General features: G+C 43.6%; 2 protein-coding genes across 3 annotated transcripts in view; one reads left to right on the top strand and one right to left on the bottom strand.

The window, feature by feature from the left end:
• CFAP52 (cilia and flagella associated protein 52) overlaps positions 1–10,210 on the bottom strand; it is a 43,206-nt gene extending 32,996 nt beyond the window's left edge. For both annotated transcript variants that reach the window (XM_027567765.2, XM_027567766.2), the window contains exons 1-3: positions 9,609–10,210; positions 2,326–2,525; positions 1,752–1,888 (exon numbers count right to left, since the gene is read on the bottom strand). In XM_027567765.2, coding sequence (XP_027423566.1) covers positions 1,752–1,888; positions 2,326–2,525; positions 9,609–9,759 — 488 coding nt within the window. In that variant the 5' untranslated portion in view covers positions 9,760–10,210. The remainder of the gene's footprint in view (positions 1–1,751; positions 1,889–2,325; positions 2,526–9,608) is intronic.
• A 156-nt stretch (positions 10,211–10,366) lies between these two features.
• STX8 (syntaxin 8) overlaps positions 10,367–25,238 on the top strand; it is a 257,019-nt gene continuing 242,147 nt past the window's right edge. The window contains exons 1-3 of the mRNA XM_027567767.1: positions 10,367–10,501; positions 16,203–16,302; positions 24,320–24,414. Coding sequence (XP_027423568.1) covers positions 10,485–10,501; positions 16,203–16,302; positions 24,320–24,414 — 212 coding nt within the window. The 5' untranslated portion in view covers positions 10,367–10,484. The remainder of the gene's footprint in view (positions 10,502–16,202; positions 16,303–24,319; positions 24,415–25,238) is intronic.

Below are 25,238 nucleotides of genomic sequence, written 5' to 3'. Positions count from 1 at the left end.
AACTGCAGAATGTCCAGTGCAGTTCCCGGCATCTGTTCTGTTCCTCCTCATCTGTGGAGAAGCCTGGTGGTTTGGGTCCAACGGGCCCTCGCACAAGTTCAGGGCTGACCCCTGTCTGAAACCAGTGGACAGAACCCCACCCTCCTTGCCCCCACTGTGACTATTCATCTTCCGGGCATCTCTCTGGTAGGGGCTGGGCTGGGGGTGGCCGGATTGCCAAGATCTGAAGAATCTCTGGGGGTGGGATCCAGGCCTCAGTCGTTCCAAAATGTCCTCAGGGGATTCCAGCGTGCACCCAGGATGGAGAACAGCCACTTTAAGTTGAGCTGAGACTGGTAATGGTTGATTTCTGGATACGTGTCTTATGAAAAACCGTCAAATGGGACAGCCCAGGGAAAGTGAGCATGCTTATGGGATGGGGGGAATAATCATCAAAGGAGGAGTCTCATGAAAATTCTGCTGATTTGCTATCTAGTAAGAGAACTGTCAAGATATAACTGCACACAAATGTAAATTTCCTTTGGGGCGCCTGGGTGGCTTGGTCAGTGAAGCATCTGCCTTAGGCTCAGGTCATGATCTCGGGGGTCCTGGGATCGAGTCCCGCATCGGGCTCCCTGCTCAGCGGGGAGCCTGCTTCTCCCTCTCCCTCCCCACACTTGTGCACTCTCTCAAATAAATAAATAAAATCTTTTTTTAAAAAAAGGTAAATTTCCTTTGTAATAGACCCGCAAAGCTTGAATAAGAAACTATCTGTAAGAGTTCACCGAAGTATTAAATCCCACACAAACCTGGGACGCTCCTGTTTTTCTTCTACAGACTACGCCCCTTTAGCATTCACGTGGGACTCTGTACCGCGTTGATTGCTCTTTCTAACACAATGCTTTTACATCTTTTTCCTCCGAATTTCATGTGTCTGTATTCTCTGCCTCCTACACTGGACTCTTGAGTTCCTCAGTGGGGGCAAAGATGGTGTCTCGGGCAAGGCAGGTTAAAAATGCCACCTTTGGGGTCACATTGCCAGGGTGGCTCTCCCAGCTCTGCTACTTACCGGTTGGTGGTGTTCATCCCTCACCTGTCACACAGCCCCAGTAGCTCCCACCTCAGGTTAAGGAGATAACACGGCTAAGGTGTTCAATACACACCTGTCACACAGTAAGTGCCCCCGTCCCCCACCACCCGAAAATTAGCTCTTGTCATTGACAATGGTGATGATGATGATGATATCTTTCTTTTACAGCAAAGGTGCTCAAATTCAGCTGCACATTGGAATCACCTGGGAAGTGTTGGGGCCCCCTAAAGCCCAGACTCATCAAATCCAGCTTTCTGAAGGTGGAGCCAGGTATCAGTGATTTCTAAAGCTCCCCAGGGGGCACCTGGGTGGCTCAGATGGTTAAGCCTCCGCCTTTGGCTCAGGTCATGATCTCCAGGTCCTGGGATCAAGCCCCGGGCTCCCTGCTCAGCCGGGAGTCTGCTTCTGCCTCTCCCCCTCCCCCTGCTTGTGTTCTCTTTGTCTCTGTCTCTCTTTCAAATGAATAAATATAAATAAATAAATAAATAAAGCTCCCCAGTGGGATGTGATGTGCATCAAAGGTGGAGATCTGTGGCCCTACGGTATTTTCCCCATAAGCTTTTCACATGACGCACAGCTGAATAGGGACAGGCCAACAGAGAATGTCCGGCAGGGGGTGGAGGAGGGTGCTGGGGGAGAGGGTGCATGACATACCTAGAAATAAACGTGTTGAGTTCATTACCTTCCGTCATCTGGGCCTCCGAGTGATACCAAGTATAAATCATTTGGTGAAAAGGCCAGCGCTTCGATTTTGCCCTTGTGAAGTGACAGTCGGGCAATCAGCTCCCTTTTCTTATAATCCCACAAAATGATGTCTGCCTGGGAGCGAGAATACACTGTCAGATCACAGACCGGCTTCAGAAGAGTCTGAGGGGAGAGCTCCCTGCCTTGGTGAGAAGTAATCAGTAATTGCACTTTTTCTGGAAATTAGATCATGTCTTACATATACAACCGCAAGAAACTGGCAATAGTTTTTAAATTAAGCAGGGACTAAAAAAGTAAATAAATAAAAATAAATTAAGCAGGGACTTTTGGTTCCTGAGCATTATCAGTCCGCAAGCTGCAGGGTCTGGTGTGAACACCAAAATACTTTACTCCCAGCCCGAGGGAATGAAGATGAGCTCAAAGAGGAGGCAAGAGGAAAAGGGAGGGGAAGGACGTGAGCACAGAGCTGACCTGGAAGGGGGTGGGTTTTCGGGGGGGGGGGGGCGCACCTCTCTACTGATTTATAGGGAGCTATTTTAAAGCACACTCACCTTGAAGCCCATGAACGTGACCTGTCCGGAGGCTATGTAAACCCCACTCTTGGAGATGGTCACACAGGAGACATTGTTGCCGTGACCGTGCAGGAAATTCTGTTCCTGTGTGTTTATCGCCTGAATCAGGATTGTGCAGCCCAGAGGGTAAATCAGATGCTCCTGGTCAGGATGGCATTTCAGGCCAGTGGGCACATGTCCTGAAAGAGTAATCATTAGAAAAATAAATAAGAAAAAATAAAAATCATCATAATTAGGGGCACCTGGCTGGCTCCGTCGGTAGAGCAGGTGACTCTTGATCTCTGGGTTGTGAATTCAAGCCCCAAGTTAGGCATGGAGCTTACTTAAAACAAATTTGTTTTAAAAAGTAATAATTTGGTGAAGTGGCCAATTTTTAAAGAATTGGAGACAAAAGAGAGCACTTTTGGAAGAAACCTGATTTCAACTAAAATAAGTGTGTTGTGTGTGTGTGGGTGTGGGGGGGGTTAATGTATGTAATTTTATTCCACCGACAAGGTCAGCCTAGTGGATCACTTCTCAGACTCTAAAGTGTATAAAATCACCAGGGGATCTGGTTAAAATGCAGATTCGGATCTGAGGTCTGGAGAGGGGCTGAGATTCTGCATTTCTGACAAGCTCTCAAGAGATGTTGATGCTGGTCCAGCAACCTCACTGTTGGATAGCAAGGCCCCAGGGTCAAGTTCGCAATGCTGAGAAGCAGGATTTTCTCAGTGCCAGAAATAGGAGAGCAGCCTGTCTTGGTGGGTGCAGAGGCACGAGGAATGTGAATTCACTGCCTGGGGCAGAAGTTTGGTAAAGGGGTGCCTGGGTGGCTCAGTCGGTTAAGCGTCTGCCTTCAGCTCAGGTCATGATCCCGGGGTTCTGGGATCGAGTCCTGCAGCAGGCTCCCTGCTCCTGGGGAGTCTGCTTCTCCCTCTTCCTGTGCCCCTCCCCCCTTCCTCGTGAACTCTTTCTCTCTCAAATAAATGAATCAAATCTTAAAAAAAAAAAAAAGAAGTTTGGTAAAGATAATTTGTTTCTAAGGCACCACCAGGCACCCTAAAGAAGCCAGGCTCAGTTTGAGACCCGCCCCCCATCCTCCAGGTATTTGCCAAGAACTATCTCAAGAATTACAAACCTTTGTTATATGTTTTAATATGACATAGACAGAAGTCCTTCCTTATCACTCAACTTTGGGTCAGAATTTTGGGCGTTGTGATGAGGGAAAAGAAGCCTGGCTGAAGACAAAGCATAAGCCGACAACCTACAACCTCTCCCCACCTCCCACTCCTGGGTGGGACATGTGTGACATTCTTCCAGGAAGCTCCCAACTATCTTAATGTTAATGCCTTGCTAGAGGGGGAAAAACAACCTTAACTTGACAATGGCAAGGCCTCCAGCATCTTGTAGGTCCTCTTTAGCATATGAAAGTTCTTTTGAAACCTCCCTTTTCCTTACCTCCCCCAACCCTATAGTATATGATCAGCCACCCCTCACAACCCTGGGGCAGCAGCTCTTTCTGCCCACGGGTCCTGTTCCTGAGCTTTAATAAACCACCTATTTGCACCAAAGATGGCTCAAGATCTTTAGTCATCAGCTCCGGACTCCACCCCACTGAACCTCACCTATATTCCAAAACCACATCATTTGTGCTTGATGTTATTTTACAATATAAACTGTAAAGTCTGGTTGATTCGTTAAAAATCATTTCAAGTGGAGTGGTATTCAATGTGTAGATTAAGGAAAAATAATTTTTATAATAATACATGCGATCTCCTTTCTAAAAGCAGGATGTGTTTTTCCATGAAGTCTCCCTTCAGGATTTCCAGTGGCATTTTCAATTTTTCCTCATAAAGATCTCATACATTTCTTAGTACATTTATTCCTGGGTATTTTAAAATCGTTCTATGGCTATTTCCTACTCCATCAAAAGAGTCATAAATATTTATTAATATCATCTTCTGGTCTTTTAATGAATTCATCTTTTACATTTAATTCCCTCTAGAATTTATTTTGGTGCATAATGGGATTCCAGTAGCTAAATAGATTTTTTTTTTTTGCTTAAATTGCCAAATATATTTATTGAATAAATGATTTCTTCTGCTTTGAATTCATTCCTTTTTCATGCAGTAGGTTCTCCAAAGACTAAGCTTTGTGTCCCTGGGAGTGAGCTATTCATATATTTATTCAGTTGCAGTTACCTTATGACCATATGACTATCCATATGGAAAAAGTAAAATTAGATCCAACTTCACACCATCCATAAACAACACATTTCAGGTAGATCGAGGACCTAATTGCGACAAACAAGACTTAACATGTACACAAGTTGTAGGAAATGACTTCTTCAACACGCCACAAAAAGAGCAAATCCTAACAGAAAAGGCCAATATATTAATCCAGTTATGTTAACAATTTAAATTTTTTCCAGAATATACAAAGAGCTAAAGCAAAGAAATAAGACACAAACTGCTTTAACAGAAAGATATGCCAAGGATGGGAACAGGCAATTAATGAGGGGGTAAACTCAAAAGCCAATAAACATATGAAAAGATAGGCAACTTTGCAAGTATCAGGAAATGCAAATTACATCCCAAAGGAGATACCGTTTCATCTCCATCATAATGGTTAAAATTAAAAAGGCATTAAAGGGCATCTGGGTGGCTCAGTTAGTTAAGCGGCTGCCTTTGGGTCAGGTCATGATCCCAGGGTGCAGGGATCAAGCCCCACATGGGGGGGCGGGGAGGGGGCCCCGGGGGGGGGGGGGGGCGCACTGTAGTCTGCTTCTCTCTCTCCCTCTGCCTGCAGTTCCCCCTGCTTGTGCTCTCTCTTTCAGTCAAATAAATATATAAATAAAATAAAAAGGCTGATAATAGGAAGCATTAGTGGTGATGTGGATCAGAAGGGAACACTCATACATTAAGTTGTGGGAAGGTACATTAGTGGAATCGTTTTTTGTAAAACAACACACCCGTATTCAGTATGGCTGAATATGCACGCACCCTTCGACCTAGCTATTCCACTCTTCGGTATATAACCTAGAGAAATACTTGCAAGGGTGCCCATGGGCCACTACAGAGGTGTTCACTGTGATACTGTTTGTATTAGCAGAAAGTTGCAAATAAACTCAAAGACCCTCAACAACGGATAACGAATGCTGGCCTGTTTACAGGGGGAGTAGCGGAGGTAAAATAAATTAATCAACATGAGCAGACTGCACAAATGCTCGGTGAAAAAAAGCAGGCTTCAGGGGCACCTGGGTGGCTCAGTCAGTTAAGTGTCTGCCTTTGGCTGAGGTCATGATCCCAGGGTCCTGGAATCGAGCCCCGCATCGGGCTCCCTACTCAGCTGGAAGACGGCTTCTCCCTCTCCCTCTGCCTGCAGGTCCCCGCTTATGCTCTCTGTCAAATAAACAAATAAATAAAATCTTTTTTTTAAATTTTATTTATTTATTTGACAGAGAGAGACAGTGAGAGCAGGAACACAAGCAGGGGGAGTGGGAGAGGGAGAAGCAGACTCCCAGCTGAGCAGGGAGCCCGATGCGGGGCTCGATCCCAGGACCCTGGGATCATGACCAGAGCCGAAGGCAGACGCTTAACGACTGAGCCACCCAGGCGCCCCAGGTAAATAAAATCTTTAAAGAAAAGAAAAGCAGGCTTCAGAATGCGTCCAGGATGATATTTCTAGAAAAATATAGAAGTATGCAACTTTGTAATATAAATTGTTTATATATAGCATATCTAATATTTTACGTGTACAGTAAAATTTAAAAACATAGCTAGAAAGAATACACATTAACTTCAGGCTAGTGGTTGTCTCTAGAGAGGGAGAAAGGATAGGATTGTGTGTCAGGAGAGAGGACTTAAAATGTGTATTTATTTCTTAAAAAGTTAACTCAAAGAAGAAAAGGTATCAAAATTTGCTAATTCTGCATGCAATACTCGGTATTTATTGGGCATTCTAAATTTCTGTTTAAGTATTTTATGATAAAAATAAAAGAGCCCTATAATACCCCCTGCCCAGGGTAAACCATTAACAAGCAGATACGTATGTCTTCAGATTTATTTTCTTTGAGTTTAGTAATTAGGGTTCCTGGTTGCAAACAAGAAAGATCATTTCTGGCAGAACTTAAGAGGAAAAATAATTTCGTGGAAGGAATACAAACAGCTCACAGAATTGGTAGTAAGTATGGGAAATCACACTTGAAAAAGAGGTAGGACCAGTAGGTGGGTGAGACCAAGCGACATGAACTAAGGAATTCTCATTCCCACCGGGCTCTGCTCGAAGCGGGGAGGCTCTGGTGGGAACTTCCCGCTGGCTGAGCCCATGATGTCACCTGTCTCTGAACTGGCTGCCAAAGAGTTATGAGAGGAAGCGTCTGCCCCCTTTAAGACCTGAGCAAAGGCAGAACAACTCCCAGCCCCTTGCCTGTTTTGGGATTCTCCTCAAATAAAAGGATATCACACGTGTCCCCTAGAATGAATACGTTTCCCTCCTTTCTCCATATATACTCAGCCCCACTTCTCCCCACCTCTGTCTCTAACACACACACACACACACACACACTTAAACTATAACAGGCTCATACCATGCATACTATTGGGCAAGTTGCATTTTACACTTAATTTATCTTGGACATCTTTCCTTGTTCTTCCCCTATAGATCTTTTTTTTTTAAAAGATTTTATTTATTTATTTGACACAGAGAGAGAGAGAGAGAGCACAAGTAGGCAGAGCAGCCGGGAGATGGAGAGGGAGAAGCAGGCTCTCCACTGAGCAGAGAGCCCGATGCGGGGCTCAATCCCAGGACCCCAGGATCATGACCTGAGCTGAAGGCAGACGCTTAACCGACTGAGCCACCCAGGCACCCCTTCCCCTATAGATCTATCTCATCTTTCTTAAGGGTTATGCAGTATTTTGTTGTACAAAAGGACTACAATTTTAAAAATAATTTACTGGGGTGAAATTCACATAACATAAACCATTTTGAAGTGGACAATCCAGTGGTAGGTAGTACGTTCACACTGTCTACAACCACCACCTCTGTCTAGTTCCAGAACATTGCTGGACTACAACTGTTTTTAAACCAATTTCTTACCAATGTTCAGTTGGGTTTCCTCTGGTATTTGGGCTATGACACACAATACCATAGCGAATCCCACAGTACATACTTTTTTGGAAACTTGAATAAGTGATTCAAGTTTTAGACGCCCAAAGATTATCCTCATTAAAAATCATAATGGGTACTATAAAACCTCTTTCAAAAAGGTTGTAAAATTTATTCTTCTGACAATAGTAATTGAGAGCCATTTGTTATTCTTACCCTACTATTATCCCCAGGTGTAGCTTTGCCAGTCTGAGAAAAAAGAGTCATTGTTAAAAAAGGGATTTTTGTTTGTTTGTTTTTTGTTTTTAGCATTTTGAGCTAGTAGCCATTTATATTTCTTTACCTATTTCAGGGGTCAGCAAATATTTTCTATAAAGGGCCAGATAGCAAATATTTTAGGCCTTAGGGACCACAGTTACTCAAGTATGCTACTGTAGAGTAAAATCAGACATCGACAATATATCAACAAATGCACATGGCTGGGCTCCAAAAAAACTTCATTTAAAATCCCAGCAGAGGGCCAGATTTGGCCAACAGGCTATAGACTGCAGACCCTTGATCTATTGTTTTATTGTTGCTGTTTTTAGTTTAGAAACTCTTTGCATGATAGGATAATCATGGGCTTATGGACTCCAGTCAATTGATAAATGCGGCTATTCTTGCGCTAATACCAAATTCTTAATAACTATAGCTTTATAAAATGTTTTCATAATCAGTACAACTATATTTGGCTTGCTTACGTAATAAATGCCTATCAAAATACGATACCTAGAATAGTCAAGTGCCATTACACATTTACACCCTCAAGTTAAAAATCACAAAACTGTAATGTAACTCTGCAAGGAGTTCTGGTGTCAAAATGAGAAAAAGGGGATTTGCATTGGCTTCTAATTTGTTTCCATGTGAAAGCTATACTGGGTCATGGCCATGGGAGGTGCTGGAATATAAGGGACCGTGTATTTACTCTTAGAGCTCTACAAAACAGCATGAACTCAGTCCCAGAGCTCTGTGTGTGAAGCTCTGCACTGGTCACTGGTGTGACCCCCTGCACTCGGAGGTCACTCACTCACTTCACCAATGACCTTGTCACCAGCCAACTTCTCAGATGCACTAAGCACCCACTTTCTTTTCTTCTTCTTCTTTTTTTTTTAAAGATTTTATTTATTTGACAGAAAGAGACACAGTGAGAGAGGGAACACAAGTGGGGGGAGTGGGAGAGGGAGAAGCAGGCTTCCCGCTGAGCAGGGAGCCCGATGTGGGGCTCGATCCCAGGACCCCGGGATCATGACCGGAGCCGAAGGCACACGCCTAACGACTGAGCCACCCAGGTGCCCCAGCACCCACTTTCTATTAGAAACTATTAAACTAAAACGAAGAGTTGAGATCCAAGTCCCAGAATGGGCCTAAAACTTTAGTCTTTTGTTCTGCATCTGCATTACTACAATGTTAAAACTTTCAGGCTACACAACGCACTTAAAAAAAAAAAGTTTGCTTTTTCTAAAATGTAACGCATTGCTTGTTTCCATCCTTCACACACAACATCAAAGAGCGCTTCCCCCCCTTAATGTTCAAAATAACAGGCAGTCATAAAGAAGATGTGAGCTGAACCAGCAGGCATCCCCAGATCCGGAGCATCTCTCCCCTCCAGCTCCCCCTGGCGTCCTTTCCGCCTTTTATCGGGGTCTGAAATCTTCACCATTACGAGTTCTTCTTGGGTTAGGGGACAAGACCACCCCCTAAAGCGGCTGCTCACACCCACATTCGGTCCCCAGCCCTTTCTCATAGCACATCAGCTGGGATTCTAGGAGTTTCTTGATCCCAGGGGCCGACCCGGACTTCGCAATCCCGCGGCTGCCGAGGGGCGGGCAGCTTTGGGCGCTGCGCGAGGGCTTAGGGCCAAGGCAGAGCTGACCAGCGGGGAGAAGGGTTACGGCCGCCTTACTCATCCTCGGGCCCGGGGAGGAGGCCCTTGTCCCTTTTAAGTGCTGCGAAACCATCCTAGTCCCTGAGACTTGGAGCGAGGAAGTGACATCAGGACTTTGGGGCAGGAGGGAGCTTGGCCCCGGCCAGTGTCCCGCGCTGCCTTCCAGGTGCACCCGGTGTCCCACGGTCCCTGTTTGCACTACTCGTCCCCGGGGCTTGCAAACCGCCCAGCCCAGACACGCTCGAGGCCTCACCGTTGAAGCCGATCACGGCCTCAAGCTCCAGCTCGGCCACCTCGGCTTTGAGCGACATTTGGTTCTCCATCCTCTGGAGACTGGGCTCTCCCTCCGCTCGGCCTCCGGCGGCGCAGCGTCTTCTGGTCGGTATGGTAACGGACGTGCGCATGCGCACCAGACACACGCCCGCGCTGACTCCCGGCTGCCTCGCCCCGAGCTCCCCCTGCAAAAGGAATAGGGCTTCTTTTTTCCCCCTATTTCTCTAGAAATTTAGGGACGCTGAGGACACGCTTTCCCTCCACGTCCGTGACTTTGTTTCCTAACCATAGAATCAAACACCGAGTGTCATTTAAGGAAGCCTGCTATAAGATAATATATAATGGCCACTTCTTTGGGTCCCTTGTTTGAAGTAGGATTGAAGAGAATTTTTAAGCTTTCTTGAGCTATCACTTCACATGTAAAATTCACTCTAAGTGAGTTTTGGTAAATTTATGCAATTGGGCAACTATGCCCACTGTCCAGTTTTGCTTTTGTTTTTTGTTTAAAGCACGATGAAATTTCCGGTAACTGCTGGAGGTCTTGAGATGCTCCCACCTTCCGGGAAAAATGCTTAGATTTTAGTTCCAACCATTTTATTTTAATTGCGCCCGGCTGTTCGCGTCTCTCAGTGGGAGCAGATTAGGTTAGATTGCTCCAACCTAATGTTCCCTGGGGGCCGCTTCCCTTTCTTGATCATCCTTTTGAGGCCCCCCCGCCCCCCGCCCCGTGCACGCTGTCCCGGCAAACTCCGGGTTCCGGTCGCGCCCGGGCCGAACCGCGGGGTATGAGCCGCGCGGGCCGCCGTAGTCAGCTGCCGCGAGCAGGAAGTGTCCGACGGCGGGCGGAGACTGCACGATGGCCCCGGACCCCTGGTGAGCCCCGGGCGAGGGCGGCCGAGGCGAGGGTCCGCGGGGGAGGCCGGGCCTCCGGGGAGCCGGCGGGAGCCGGGCTCTGGGGCCGGGGAAGCCCTTCAGGGTGAGGGGCGGGGCAGCAAGGCCCCTTCCCGTGCGCAGGGAGACCGCGCCGCGTTCCGCCACCCTCGGTGCTCGCAGGGGTGGCCCGGGAGGGGGACAGGGTGGACTCCGGGGAGCCGGGGGCTAGTACCGAATCCCGGACACCGTGCCTTTAGCCCGTCTCGGCTGCATCTGGCCGCGGGGATATCCCGCTTGTCCTGGCTGCGGAGCTGGCTGGTGCAGGCTTCCTTGGACTCCCGGGAAAGTGAAGTTCAAGTCACCTTTTTGGGGAATGCCGGTCCATCTGGTGACCTCCCCTCTCTTACTTCCCAGGCGGAGAAACCGAGGTTCAGAACCCACGGTCACCCGCCAGTTAGCAACCAGTTCGCACTAGGATCTTGTGGGCCCTTCAAAAAACTTAGAGGAATCAGGGAGGGGAAATTACGCATTTGCTTATAAGGCATTTAACCCCTATCTGAGTCAGTATCTTGAAGGCTGTTCCTACTGCAGCAACTCTGCAGTAAAAAAAAAAAAAAAAAAAAACTGATAAGGGTCGTTCCTTCAACCAATTAAGTCCTAAGGACTGAATGATGAAAAGACACAAGGTCTGATCCTAAGGAACATATTACTACGGCATGTCGGACTGTAGTTTTGTTTGTTTGTTTAATGATTAAAAGCATATTCTAGCTCTATAAAGTTCTTGTTAATATTTCTGGTATAATTTATAATTGTTTAAATTGTAGGCAGTGTGACTATTAGGAGAATGGGTTGCAGGATCAAAGTTAGCACTACTTTGGATCTAGGTTACCTGCGCCAATGTCACTTGATTTAACTCTAATTTTTTTCCACCTAATTTTAACACTTGTATACACTCTGATAGAAAATTTAGAAAATACTGAATATTTGCAGAGAAAAAAAAACCCACATCGTCAACTCTTATCATTTGGAGTAATAGCTGTTAATGATTTTAAAATGAAAACATTAGTTTATATAGTATGCATATATACACGTATATATGCACACATATATATGGTATATGTACAAGTATCTCCGCTTCTTGAGACTTCACATTATGCCCCTTTGCTTTTATGAAAGACTTACCTTAGTACCTGTTTTTGCTAACCAAAAGAAATCAGAAGAGGATTTTTGCTTTTGTGAAAAAGAATGGGGGAAGCAAAAATAGCATTCAGCGTTTGTTTTGCAGCAAGCTGTCATAGAGACATTGCACCCCCAGTCAGTAAGAGTGACCCCCCCCCCAAGCTCCTTCCCTGGGAACTGCACTCAGCATCTCAGCATCTCAGCATCAAGCTGTCATAGCTTTGTGAGCATCTGGGCTTTATCTTGGTTTATTTTGTGTATCTGTTAGCAAGATGGGCCCTAAGGTATCAGAAAAGCCCAAGAGAGGTTATTTTTGGGGGGCTAGGAAAGCTCAAAAAATTTTCCATATATATTTATGGTAATTGGCCCCTTTGCTTTACTCCATTTTGGCTTGGGAAAGGTTTTGTAGGAAGACTATTTTTGGATAGTGAGGGAAACCTGCATGTTTTACAAAGCAAGGAACATTTCTCCATGTCATTAAATATTTACTGAAAACATGATTTTTTTTTATGGTACGTAATAGTGCATCGTATGAATAACCATAATTTATTTACTTATTTCCCTCTTTGTAATGTTAGAGTTTGTTTTTGTTTAACTGTTGCAAAGACTGCCCCTTTGTTCCATTCCTTATTTCCTCCACTTGCTTTCTGGAAGTGGGGCTATTGGATTGAAGGAGATGAACCATGAGAGACGATGGACTCTGAAAAACAAACTGAGGGTTCTAGGGGGGAGGGGGGCGGGGGGATGGGTTAGCCTGGTGATGGGTATTAAAGAGGGCACGTTCTGCGTGGAGCACTGGGTGTTAATACGCAAATAATGAATCATGGAACGCTACATCAAAAACTAATGATGTATGGTGATTAACATAATAAAAAATAATAACCGAAGGATATGAACATTTTTAAGGCCCTTGATATGTATTGCTAAATTGCCGTCCACCTCCTGGGAGCTAAACCCCTCACTTTACACATAAGGTAGGATATAAAGCTCAGAGATGGTTATCCATTTAGATTGGTGGAAGCGATCATTGGACCCCAAGCCTCTTCCCCAGTTTATGCTGAGAGCACATCACGTTTCCTGTTACTCTCAAGGAGTTTGACCCAACGGCTTTCTCATCTGACTGTTGATGGTGAAACAGTGAGGGAACTCTGCTGTGTTAGCATCGGGTACCTTGCAAAGTAGGTTGCTGATGAAGACTTCAGGGCAGAAGGAGTATGGAACGGGACTTTGAAAAAAACCCATGAAAACAGACTTGACTGCATACAGCTTTGCCTTTGTGCTCTTGAAAAATCATATGTCACTGATGCTTTACTCCTGAGGGATATAATGGAATGTATTTTGGCTAATTGAACATAATAATAACAAAAATGGAATATAGCAGTGAGTGACAAGCTCACTTTTTAATAGAAGTAGCAAGTGATTACTGCCTCTTAACTGGTTCATTGCTAGAGTTAATTAACTTTACTGCTGGGGCAACGTATTTGTTGATGATACGTCATTTCTGGAAAAATTACGGTTAAACAGACCTTAACAGTTTTGTATTCTGGTTGGTCCTTTTTTGGGTCTATTCTAAAAACTGTTATGGAAGGTAACATATATACCAAGTGGACTAGTATAATGAACCCCTTTATACTCCTCGCCCAGTTCCTGTAATTACCAATATTCTGCCATACTTATATCATCTCTATCTGCCACGTCTTTTTTCCCCTGAGATTTTTTTTTTAAGTAAATCTCATACATGTATGAATTTAACTGTTGTGCATTCAGTGTTTTTGTGGTAGAACAGGGGCTCAGTTCATAGTCTGGGAACTGCCTCTTTGCTCCCCTTTGTGGCTCCTTGGTCTCTGCCGGGGCATCACCATCCTCTGAGTCAATTAGGCCTGAAAACTCCAATCATCCCCTTTTTCTTCACTCCTCCTATCAGATTACTAAGTCTTTGATTTTTCTCTTAAATGGCTCTGGCATCTCTTTTATGCCATCTGTTAATGCTGTGGCCCCCTCTTTTAGCCCCGTGCCTCGCAGACAGTAGACACTGGGGACCAGTTACAGAACTGGAGAGCTGGAGAAGCTTTCTGGTCTCCCGCCACCCCCTTCTCGTTCCCAGCCATTTGTGTAAATGAGTTCAGGTTCCTAAACTAGTGGTGTAGGCCCTTATGTGCTTGGTAACAGTGATGAGGCTGCCCATGACCTCTAGGCCCGTGGTTCTCAAACTTTGGTATGGATCGGAAGACCTGGGGGAGCTTTCACAAGTCCTTGAGTCCAGGTCAAACCCCATTCCAGTTTAAACAGAATGCGTGAGGCTGGGGGCCGGGATTTAGCTGTGATGTTGTTGTTTCAAGATTCCCCTGGTGATTCCAGTGCCAGCGAAGTTTTAGAACCACCGCTCTCCAGGGCTAACGTGGTAATGTGAGGAGTGGGAGCAAAACATCTGGGATTTTGGCCTTCTGCATTTCACAGAACCTCTTCAAGGGCTCACTCAATGTGTGAAAGGGTCCCCCTACAGCCTCTTTCAAAAGTCTCACCTGATTATCCTGGTGTTCGAGGCTCTGCAGAAACTAGCTTCTGTACCCTCTGATGCTGATCCTCCCACCCGGGGCCGTGCAGCCGAATGCACCAGGCACATGTCCTTCCATTTCCTTCCTTTCACCCTTGCTTGCTCCTTGTGCCGTCTGCCAAGTCTAGGATGTGTCCCTCCCCCCTGCTTCAACCTTGCAGTTCAGCCCAGGATGCACCCTCTTGGCCCAGCCCAGTCAAGTCTGAGTGCACCCGGCCGCCAGTTATTCCTCTCACTTTCAGATTCGATGTTTTGCAGGAGCTGTATCGTAACTTATTATCGATCTTCATTGGTATGGTCTGGGACCACAGAGCCAGACCTAAGCTCCTCTTTTCAGAGAGGACAGTATGGAGGGGAAAAGGGGAAATGTGGCAAAGACGGGCCAGGACCCAGTTTCCTTACCAGCTGCCCTCCTATTTTCTTTTTTTTTTTTTTTTTTTTTTTGGTTGGGGAGAGGGGCAGAGGGAGAGAGAGACTCTCAACCAGGCTCAGTGCAGAGTCTGATGTGGGGCTCGATCTCATGACCCTGAGATTATGACCTGAGCTGAAATCAAGAGTCAGACGCTTAACCGACTGAGCCACCCAGGTGCCCCTTCCCTCCTATATTCTTAATTATGTGTTGTATCACCTGCTCTTTTTCTGTATACATGAACATACACACACTTACACACACACACACATATGCATGATGCTACTTTAACGTATAGTGGGGGGTTGTTAAAGATCCTACCTCATGGGATGTGAAGTTCAGAATGTAACACTCTTAGCCCAGGACCTGGCCCAGAACAGGTACTCAACTGTTACCCGTTGCTGCAATTACTATAGTAAGATCGCCAAGGGAAGCGATCGGAGATTGTTTTTCCCATCACTGAAAAACACATTTGCCAAGTTCCCTCAGTGTAGGAGTAACATGTGGGAGTTCAAAGATGTTAAGAAATGGATCATTTACTTTTTTCAAGCAGAAATTGGGGCATTAGGTGAAGCAGCAGTTTTCAGTATTTGGTACTGGGACAGTCCTGGGAAATATGTTGGTCGTATTGAGCAGACTACCTGGTAGGAGAGATGCAGTGTGTGTGCACACTTAGCTATTCTCTGTGAAACAAGTAGCAAGGCCGTCACAAAAGGACAAAATGAGAGACGACTGTGAATTCACTGTGAATTTTTCCAAAGCCTCCAACGCTTTGAATGCCAAATAGAAACTCAGCAAATGTTCTGAGAGAGTTCTTGTAAGCTTAGCTATCAGGAGGGTGTGTGTCCCATGTCCCTAGAGCATTTAGTTTTAGGATAAACAGTACTTGCTGTCCCTGTTTTGTAAAGCTCTTCCCCTGCCTGGCTGCCTTCCTCATCTTGCCTGTCACTGTCTTGTTCTTTTATCCTGCTTTATTTTTCTTCTTAGCGCTTGACTACTCCATATTTATTTATCTTATGCCTTTCTCCCTTCGCTAAGCTCCTTGAGTAGGGACTTTGTCCATTTTGTTCACTGCTCTGTTCTCCAGGGCCCAGAACAGTGCTCAGTACAAAGGAGGCCCTCCGTAAATGTTTGCTGAATGTTCTAGAAGTGAATGAATTCAAACACGTGACCATAGAATGGTGAAGTGGTTAGGAGCAGAGGCTCAGGGCTGGACAGCCTTGGTTTGTGGCTGGTGGTACCTCTTGGGCAAGTTGCTCTACCTCTTTGTGCCTGCTTTTCTCCCTTGTAAGGTGGAGATGGTAATGGGACGCATCTCCTGTTGTTTTTGTGTGGATTAAGTGAATTATTACAAACGAAGCATTCAGGATAGAGCCCAGCTCATCGTTATTTACTGTAATAGCAACACATGTCCCTAGGACTGTCACTATTACTACCCTCCCCTTCTGTTTGCATCTGCGGCTAGAATTAAAAAAAAAAAAAAAACTGAAGCTCAGATAATGCGGAAATCATCTCTTAAAGAACCTTAACATCCTTCTCTCTTTACGACTTCGATGCAGGTTCTCCACGTACGATTCTACCTGCCAAATTGCACAAGAGATTGCCGAGAAAATCCAACAGCAAAATCAGTATGAAAGAAATGGTGAAAATACAATCAGGGTAAGACCAGGAGGAAATTAGTCCTTCGAATGATTTCTTTGAGCTTGGACGTCTGAAAACCCTCCTGCTGCTGAGGCTCCGTGTGTGTGTGTGTGTGTGTGTGTGTGTGTGTGTGTGTGTGTGTGTGTGTGTGTGTGTGTGTGTGTGTGTGTGTGTGTGTGTGTGTGTGTGTGTGTGTGTGTGTGTGTGTGTGTGTGTGTGTAATGACCTCCAAACTTACACGTGTGGAATTGACATTACAACCAATCAGTTAATCATTATAACTGAGACTAAATGAAGCATAAAACCCTCCTGCTGCTGAGGCTCCGTGTGTGTGTGTGTGTGTGTGTGTGTGTGTGTGTGTGTGTGTGTGTGTGTGTGTGTGTGTGTGTGTGTGTGTGTGTGTGTGTAATGACCTCCAAACTTACACGTGTGGAATTGACATTACAACCAATCAGTTAATCATTATAACTGAGACTAAATGAAGCATGACACCTGTTTAATTTCTCCTACTTCACCTTAAAATTTTCTAACAATTTCGTAATCTAGTTCAAACCCCAGACAGTAAATCTCCCAGCCTTTGCAGGACAAGAGGTGACATCTTCACCTCTTGGAGGATCTATTCTTGCCAAAAGGATAATAGCCTTTTTTACATTTTATGTGAGAAAATGTAAATGGCTTACAGGCTGTACAAAAACAGTGGCAGGATTTGACTAGGAAATATATTTTTCAGACGCTCATGAGTTCATGCTAGCACCTTCAAGTCCAACACCATGAGTTTCTAACCTTCTCCATTCCAAATTCCTTTGTTTCTTTTCCAGCAGTCAGAACTTTGGTTTCCAAAAACAATGACATCTTTTTGCTCACTTGGTCTGTTTTATAGTTTACAGAAAACAGTTTCAGAATTACTACACAGGTACCACCATAAACACTAAGTTGGAATTCGTCTTTTTTTTTTCGACTTTTTAAAACTAATATCCCACTAATAATACTGAGGTTATTCTGTTCTAAAGTTATTAGGATGGATTCTTTTTTTTTTTCCCCTGTGTTTTATGGTATCCTTTGCATCTGTTTTTATTCATTTTTTTTCTACTTACTCTTTAATCCCCATCACTTATTTCCCCATCCCCCACCCCTCTGCCCTGTGATAACCACCAGTTTGTTCTCCGTAGTTGAGTCTGTTTCTTGATCTGTCTCTCTTTTTCGTTTTCCCTTTGTTCCTTTGTTTTTTTTCTCAAATTCCACCTATGAGTGAAATCATATGATATTTGTTTTTCTCTGACTTATCTCACTTAGCATTATACTCTCTAGCTCCATCCGTGTTGCAAATGGCAAGATTTCATTATTTTTTGATGGCTGAGTAATATTCCATTGTATCTATATACCACATCTTTATCCATTTATCTGTCAGTGGACACTCGGGCTGCCTCCATAGCTTGGCTATTGTAAATAATGCTGCTGTAAACATCGGGGTGCATGTACCCCTTTGAATTCGTGTTTTTGTATTCTTTGGTAGGATGGGTGTTTGGATTGTTTCTACTATTTTGCTGTTATGAAAAATGCTGCAATAAATACCTTTATGCATTTTCCCTCCTTATATTTGTGGAGGTGTCTTACAAGGGTGAATTCTCAGAACCATTAGGGTGATTACTGGATCATTGGGCAGTTTAATTTTTAACTTTTTGAGGGACCTCCATACTGTTCCACAGTGACTGCACCGGTTTGCATTCCCACCAGTGGTGCACGAAGGTTCCTTTTTCTCCACATCCTTGCCAACACTTATTGTTTCTTTTATTGTTGGTTTTAACCATGCTGACATGTGTGAGGTGGTATCTTGTAGTTTTGATTTGCGTTTCCCTGATGATGAGGCATGTTGAGCATCTTTTCATGTGTCTGTTAGCCATCTGGATGTCTTCTTTGGAGAAATGTCTGTTCATGTCTTCTGCCCATTTTTAATTGGATTATTTGTTTTAGGGTGTTGAATTGTATCAGTTCTTTATATATTTTGGATAGTAACCCTTTTTCACTTATGTCCTTTGCAAATATCTTCTCCCATTCAGTAGATTGCCTCTTTGTTTTGTTGATTGTTTCCTTTGCTGTTCAGAAGCTTTTTGTTTTGATGTGGTCCCAATAGTTTATTTTTGCTTTTATTTGCCTTGCCTTAGGAGACATATCTAGAAAAACGTTGCGGGGCACCCGGGTGGCTCCGTTGTTAAGTGCCTGCCTTCGGCTCAGGTCAGGACCAAGCCCCACATCGGGCTCCCTGCTCAGTGGGGAGCCTGCTTCTCCCTCTCCCTCTGCTGCTTCTCCCTCTCCCTCTGCTGCTTCTCCCTCTCCCTCTGCTGCTTCTCCCTCTCCCTCTGCTGCTTCTCCCTCTCCCTCTGCTGCTTCTCCCTCTCCCTCTGCTGCTTCTCCCTCTCCCTCTGCTGCTTCTCCTGCTTGTCTTCCCTCTCTGACAAATAAATAAATAAATCTTTAAAAAACAACAACAACAAAAAAGAAAAACATTGCTCTGGCCAGTTTTTACTGCCTGTGCTCTCTTCCAGGATTTTTATGGTTTCAGGCCTCATATTTAAGTCTTTAATCCACTTGAGTTTGTTTTTGTGTGTGGTGTAAGAGAGTGGTCCAGTTTCCTCCTGCATGTTGCTGTCCAACACCGTTCACACCTTTCCCAACACCATTTGTTGAAGAGACTTTTTTCCCATTGGATATTCTTTCCTGCTTTGTCAGAGATTAATGGACCATATATAATTGTGGGTTTATTATACGATTTTTTAATACTTCTTATATGTAACCATTTTCATTAATTTTGGTTTATTCTTCCTGTGTTAACTTTTTGCAGAAATAAGCATCTGTGTATATGTGTGTGTGTTCTCATTTCTCTTCCTTTTACGCAAAAAAGATACTCTTTTGTATCTTGCTCTTTTTATTTAATACTACATTGTAGTGAACCTCCATATCAAATCACTGAGATCTTTGCTGTTCTTCTTTAGGGCCATATAATACTGTATTGCCCAGATGTGTCATGTCCGTTTAACCTGTCTAAAGATGGGTGTTTGGATTGTTTCTACTGTTTTGCTGTTATGAAAATGCTGCAATAAATACCTTTATGCTTTTTCCCTCCCTGTATTTGTGGAGGTGTCTTATAAGGGTGAATTCTCAGAACCAGGGTGTATGTGATTTTTTTTTTTTTTTTTTTTTTACCCATTGGCAAATTCCCCTCCACAGGTGTGCTTACCTTTGGCGCCCTGACCAGCAGAACACAAGTTTCTGTTTCTTCACAGGCTGGCTAACAGATGGTGTTCTCAGTCTACCAAGTTGTTGCTGGTCAGATAAGTGAGACATGGTATTTCAGTGTAGTTTCAAATGTGCATTTTTTATGTACGAATCAAGGGAAGTATGTTTTCACATGCTTAAGCATTATTTATATACATTTTTCTGAGAAGTTCTTATCTTTTGCCCATTTTTTTTATTGGATTGTTGGTCTTTTTAGTCTTTAAGAGTTCCTTACATAATACGGAAATTTAGTTCTTGGTGACAGATTATAATTTATTTTCTTTATCATTTGTTGTTTGGCTTTGCCCGTGGTATCATCTGCCGTGTGAAAGTTTTTTTTAAGATTTTATTTATTTATTCATGAGAGAGAGAGAGAGAGAGAGAGAGGCAGAGGGAGAAGCAGGCTCCCAAGGAGCAGGGAGCCCGATGCGGGACTCGATCCCAGGACCCTGGGATCATGACCTGAGCTGAAGGCAGACACTCAACCATCTGAGCTACCCAGGCGCCCAAGTTTTGGTTTTTTTAAACAGAGTTGGCTAATGATCTTTAATTGCTTCTGCATTTTCACTCATAACTTTTGCAGGTTCTGGGATGTAAGGAATTTATTCCTGTTTTCTTCTAATAAACATATGGTTTCACTTTTTACATTTAGATCTCTGATTCATTTAACTGGTATCATCTTCTTGGATAAGTTAGATTATTTCTAATTTATAAATGAGTTTTCAGTGTGGCTAAGTTATTGCCCATGTGAGAGTAATTTCTCAGTGTAGACTTTCTGGATTTAGGTCGTATGAAATCTTTTTTTTTTAACTTTTATTTATTTATTTTTTAAGATTTTATTTATTTATTTGACAGAGAGACAGCATGAGAGGTAACACAAGCAGGGGGAGTGGGAGAGGGAGAAGCAGGCTTCCCGCTGAGCAGGGAGCCCGATGTGGGGCTCGATCCCAGGACCCTGGGATCATGAGCTGAGCCAAAGGCAGACGCTTAACGACTGAGCCACCCAGGCGCCCTGGTCGTATGAAATCTTAGGCCTCTTGTACATATAATTCTGTACCAATTCTGATTATCTTTTAAAAATCATTCTCATTCTGTTAGGTGAAATTATACAGTAGATTTTTTTTTAATTACTTATGCCATTGAACATGTTTTCATATATTTATTGGACACTCATATTTCTTCCTTTGTGAATTGACGGTATATGTCCTTAACCTAACCTGTTGTTTCTTTTCTTTATTTTTTAAAGATTTATTTATTTATTTGACAGAGAGAGACACAGCGAGAGATGGAACACAAGCAGAGGGGGTGGAAGAGGGAGAAGCAGGCTTCCCGTAGAGCAGGGAGCCCGATGCGGGGCTCGGTCCCAGGACCCCGGGATCATGACCTGAGCTGAAGGCAGACGCTTAACGACCGAGCCACCCAGGCGCCCCTAACCTGTTATTTCTTAATCTCAGTGTTCTTTTTGTGTGTGTTGACTATAGTAATGCTTGATCTGGCATATTTGGTACCAGTATTTTTTCTTTTAATTTGGCTTTTGATTTTATAAATGACACTTTTTTGGACATGTACTTGTTTTTAAACTCTATTTGAAATTTTCAGTATTTTTATTTGTGGTCTTTTCTTCTAGAAAGAGGGGAGATAATGCTGAGAAAGGTCTTTCATACCCAGAGATTGTATAAATATTTTATCTGATCACCTAAATCTTCTTCAAGCTTTCCTTCAGTTTTTATTTTTAAACATGTATGTTTAAAATATTTGAAGTTTAGGGCGCCTGGGTGGCTCAGTTGGTTAAGCGACTGCCTTCGGCTCAGGTCATGATCCTGGAGTCCCGGGATCGAGTCCCACATCGGGCTCCCTGCTCAGCGGGGAGTCTGCTTCTCCCTCTGACCCTCCCCCCTCTCATGTGCTCTCTCTCTCTCTCTCTCATTCTTGCTCTCTCAAATAAATAAATAAAATCTTTAAAAAAAAAAATATTTGAAGTTTATTTTGGTATGTTGTTGGCATCTAATTTTACTTTTTTTTCCATTTGCTAAATTTTTCCTTACCTTACCCCCCACGATCTGAAATATTCTGTATTTCATTCACCCAGTTTTTGCTCAGCTGCACTATTCCTGGACCTTCTGTACTGTTGCACTAAAGATTAAGCTTTTGCTAACTGCCAGCATCATACTCTTGTGGTTATTATAAAAACTTCAGATCTGATTGTCAAAGTCCCCCTCTATCACACCTATTCCTTATCTTTCTATATTTCCCTTTATCCATGTTTTAGAATAATTTTGCATAGCTTCATTAAAATTCTTTTGTACTGAGCCTCAATTACCACCTCTTTTCCAATAAAAGAACTCCAAATGGGACTTTGAATAGATGTGTAGTTTATTTATAGATTAAATTGGGGGACATTTACATTTCTACAATATTAAGTGTTTCCTTTTACTCATTCCTCCACCGAATATTTCCTGCGCAGTCGCTGTGTGCCAGGCAGGCACTGTGCTGGGTATGTTTTAGGTTTTGTTGGCATTGTTAATGATGTTTAAAAATAATAATTAAAAAAAATTCTCCCCACCTATTACTTAAATTTAGAAATGCCCTAGGTTTTTTTTCATTTTGCAGTTGATTACTGATTTCTTTTCCTGTTCCTAGTAATCTGTCAGTGGCTGCACTTAATTTTCCCAAACAGACTAATCCATTGGGAAATAATGAATTTCCTCTCCTTCTTTCCAGCCCTTGTGTATTTTTTTTTTAAGATTTTAAACATTTATTTATTTGACAGAGAGACACAGCAAGAGAGGGAACACAAGCAGGGGGAGTGGGAGAGGGAGAAGCAGGCTTCCCGCTGAGCAGGGAGCCCGATGCAGGGCTCGAACCCAGGACCCTGGGATCATGACCTGAGCCTCTTAAGGACTGAGCCACCCAGGGGCCCCGCCCTTGTGTATTTCTTTAACTTGTCTTATTGCATTGGTTAGAACTTCTAGACCACAGTTGGATAATGTTGTAGTTAAGGCAGCAATGTTCCATTCCATTTTCTTTCTCTGTTTTTGTTTTGTTTTTAATTAATTCCTCCTATGCTGTATTAATCATTAATGCTGTCAGCTTTATTATTAGATTTTCTACCATCAAACTGTTCTTAAATTACTAGGATAAATTCTACTTGGTGATGGCATATTGTCATTTTAACATAATTCTGAATTTGCTTTGCTAATATTTTTTAAAGACTTTTGTATTTTATAATCCTTATGGGAGATTGGCATGTGGTTTCTTTTTTCCCAGTATCTCTGTCAGTGCTTGTTACCACGGCCGTGTTCAGCTTAAAATACAAATTAGGCCTTCTGTTTTTTTCTGTGCTTTGGAAAGTTTCTGTTAAATTATGATGGTGGAAAACTTTTCCTGATTATAAAAGTAATCATTTTCTAATATAATATTTTAAAAATCCCACTACTTTGAGTTAACTTCCCTTGGCATTTTAAAGTATTTGGTTCCGGGATTGATTTTTCTCAGTGTGGATGACATTTCATTTTATGACTTGATTTTTTTTTTCTTCGAATAAATTATGATGGCTTTCTTTCTGTGTTCACAGATTGAGATTTCAATCATACTTTTTTAATGGCTACATTCTCTTTCATCTCTTGAATGCTTTTGAGCTTTAATTTTGTAGAATGTTCTTAGGTTGGATGTGCATGTGTGTGTGCACATGCGAGCATGTGTGTGTGTGCACGCATGTGTTGTGCTTTTTTTTGTTCGTTTGATTTGCTCTTTATTACTTGAATGAGGGGAGATCTGCTTTCCTTGGTATTTCCTCATAAACATTGTGGGTGGTTTTTCCATGGTTCCCAGAGGTATTAGAATAGTTAAGGTTAGACTTTTCTTGGCTGCTGATACCTTTGAGGGTTGCTTGATGTGTGTAACCCTCGGCCAGCCTGTGGTGTCCTGCTGTTTTTTTCCTTAGTGTGACCCTGCTCATCTAGGGAGGGAGCCCTGGATTCCCCTGCAGGTTTGTAATTGCTACTCTGAACACGGTAGCAAATGAAATCTGTGATAGTCTGTCTTTTGAAAACATATCTCTGATTTCACCCATGGCTGACTGGATTTAATTTACATGGGCACTTTTATGTTTCATATTTCTCAATTCCTGAGAGCCTCTCTCCCCACCCTCCTCCATCCTTCAGGGCAGCACTCAGAGTCACAAACCAAAGTTTCCTCTGGGTCTGTAGAATGATTGAGAAAATTCACACAGTCTTGGAAAAACAGTCACGTGTGGTTAACGTTGTGTAGGAAGGGCACACTGCTGTAAAACTTTTAAATGGGTTTTAAGTATACCAGTGTATTTAGAGAAGACTGGTCGGGATGGCAGTGGGAGTTGATGTCTTGTCCTTTGAAGCATGGTTGAAGGATCTGTGAGGTTTTCACTGGGGAATGAAGACTAGGGAACCCAATTTCCTGCATGGCTCCAAGGTGGGCAGATAGGATCAGAGGGTAGATGCTCAGGGGACAGAATTCAGACTGTGAGGGCCAAGTGGCAGTCTCTAGTCAGTACCTATCCAGGTATGGCCCAGCTTACCTCCTGGTCACAGCAGAGAATGGATCCAAGCATCAGGTGGGTGACTGGATCAAAATTTAGATACCTCCTAGCCCTGAGGGTATCCTTGGGAGGTTAGGCGTCTCTGCCAGCTTGCCCTTGAAGGAATCATAGTATGTTTATGTGCTATTTTTAGTAGACCCTACACCTCTGGACCAGCATACTTAGGATGTGTTCTTTTCTTTCCAGCTTACCGTGACAATCAGAACTTTGTTGCAGAATCTGAAGGAAAAGATCGCCCTTTTGAAGGACTTATTGCTAAGAGCTGTGTCAACACATCAGATGTATCCATGTAAACATTTCCACCTCTTTTTTAGAGTGGGAGGAAAAGCAGTCTTATTTGAAGAAAGGAAGGAATCTGGGCCACCCAGATTTTTCCACAGCTTGAGGAAGACCTGGTTTCCAAAATATTGCCTATAATCTCGATTTCTATTTTAAGTGTCTGTTACATGGTTTACAGTGAATATGCTGGCGAAGTAAGATGTACTGAAGGCATCAGCTTATTTGGGTATTTATTTTGGTGTAACCTTTACCGTGTAGGAAGCGAGTGCTTTCTGCTGGTGCTGTGTCTGCTCTGAGCCCTGCGCTGCCCCCTGTCTAGGCTGTCCTGAAGATGGTGAACCACTGCTCCCACAGGGGACCGTCCATGACAGTCCCGAGCTGTGATTATGCTGCAGCGTCCAGACTTTTGAGTGATCCATTCTCTTTTCCGAGAGGCCAGTACCGGTAGAAATCATACACTGTCAGAGATTTATCCCTGTTTATGTAGATTATTGAGACGGGACTCGTTTGCCTTCATATTCTTCAAGAAGCACAGAGGCTGCCCCTGGCTTGGGAGTTCTTGGGCAGGGGAGGGGGTGGGCAGGAAGCGCTTGCTTGAAGCAAGTTGTACCACCATTTCAGCCTCCCACCAACACTGTCAAGTACTGAAACTTTTTTTTTTTTAGAAGTTCATAATCTGATCAATTTAGGAAAATACATGTGACCTGTTACCTAAACCAGTCCTTTACACCTGAGTTTATATTGGTTTGAAAACTGGCCTCAAACCGCTCCTCTCTCATTTCTTCACATTATCAGTTCATACCAAAAAGCCAGATTTGAGTATCTC

Source organism: Zalophus californianus, chromosome 16 (genome assembly GCF_009762305.2).
Source record: "Zalophus californianus isolate mZalCal1 chromosome 16, mZalCal1.pri.v2, whole genome shotgun sequence".
Taxonomy (NCBI): Eukaryota; Metazoa; Chordata; class Mammalia; order Carnivora; family Otariidae; genus Zalophus; species Zalophus californianus.
Note: the sequence above shows the minus strand (reverse complement) of the source record. Positions and strands in the feature narration are given on the sequence as shown.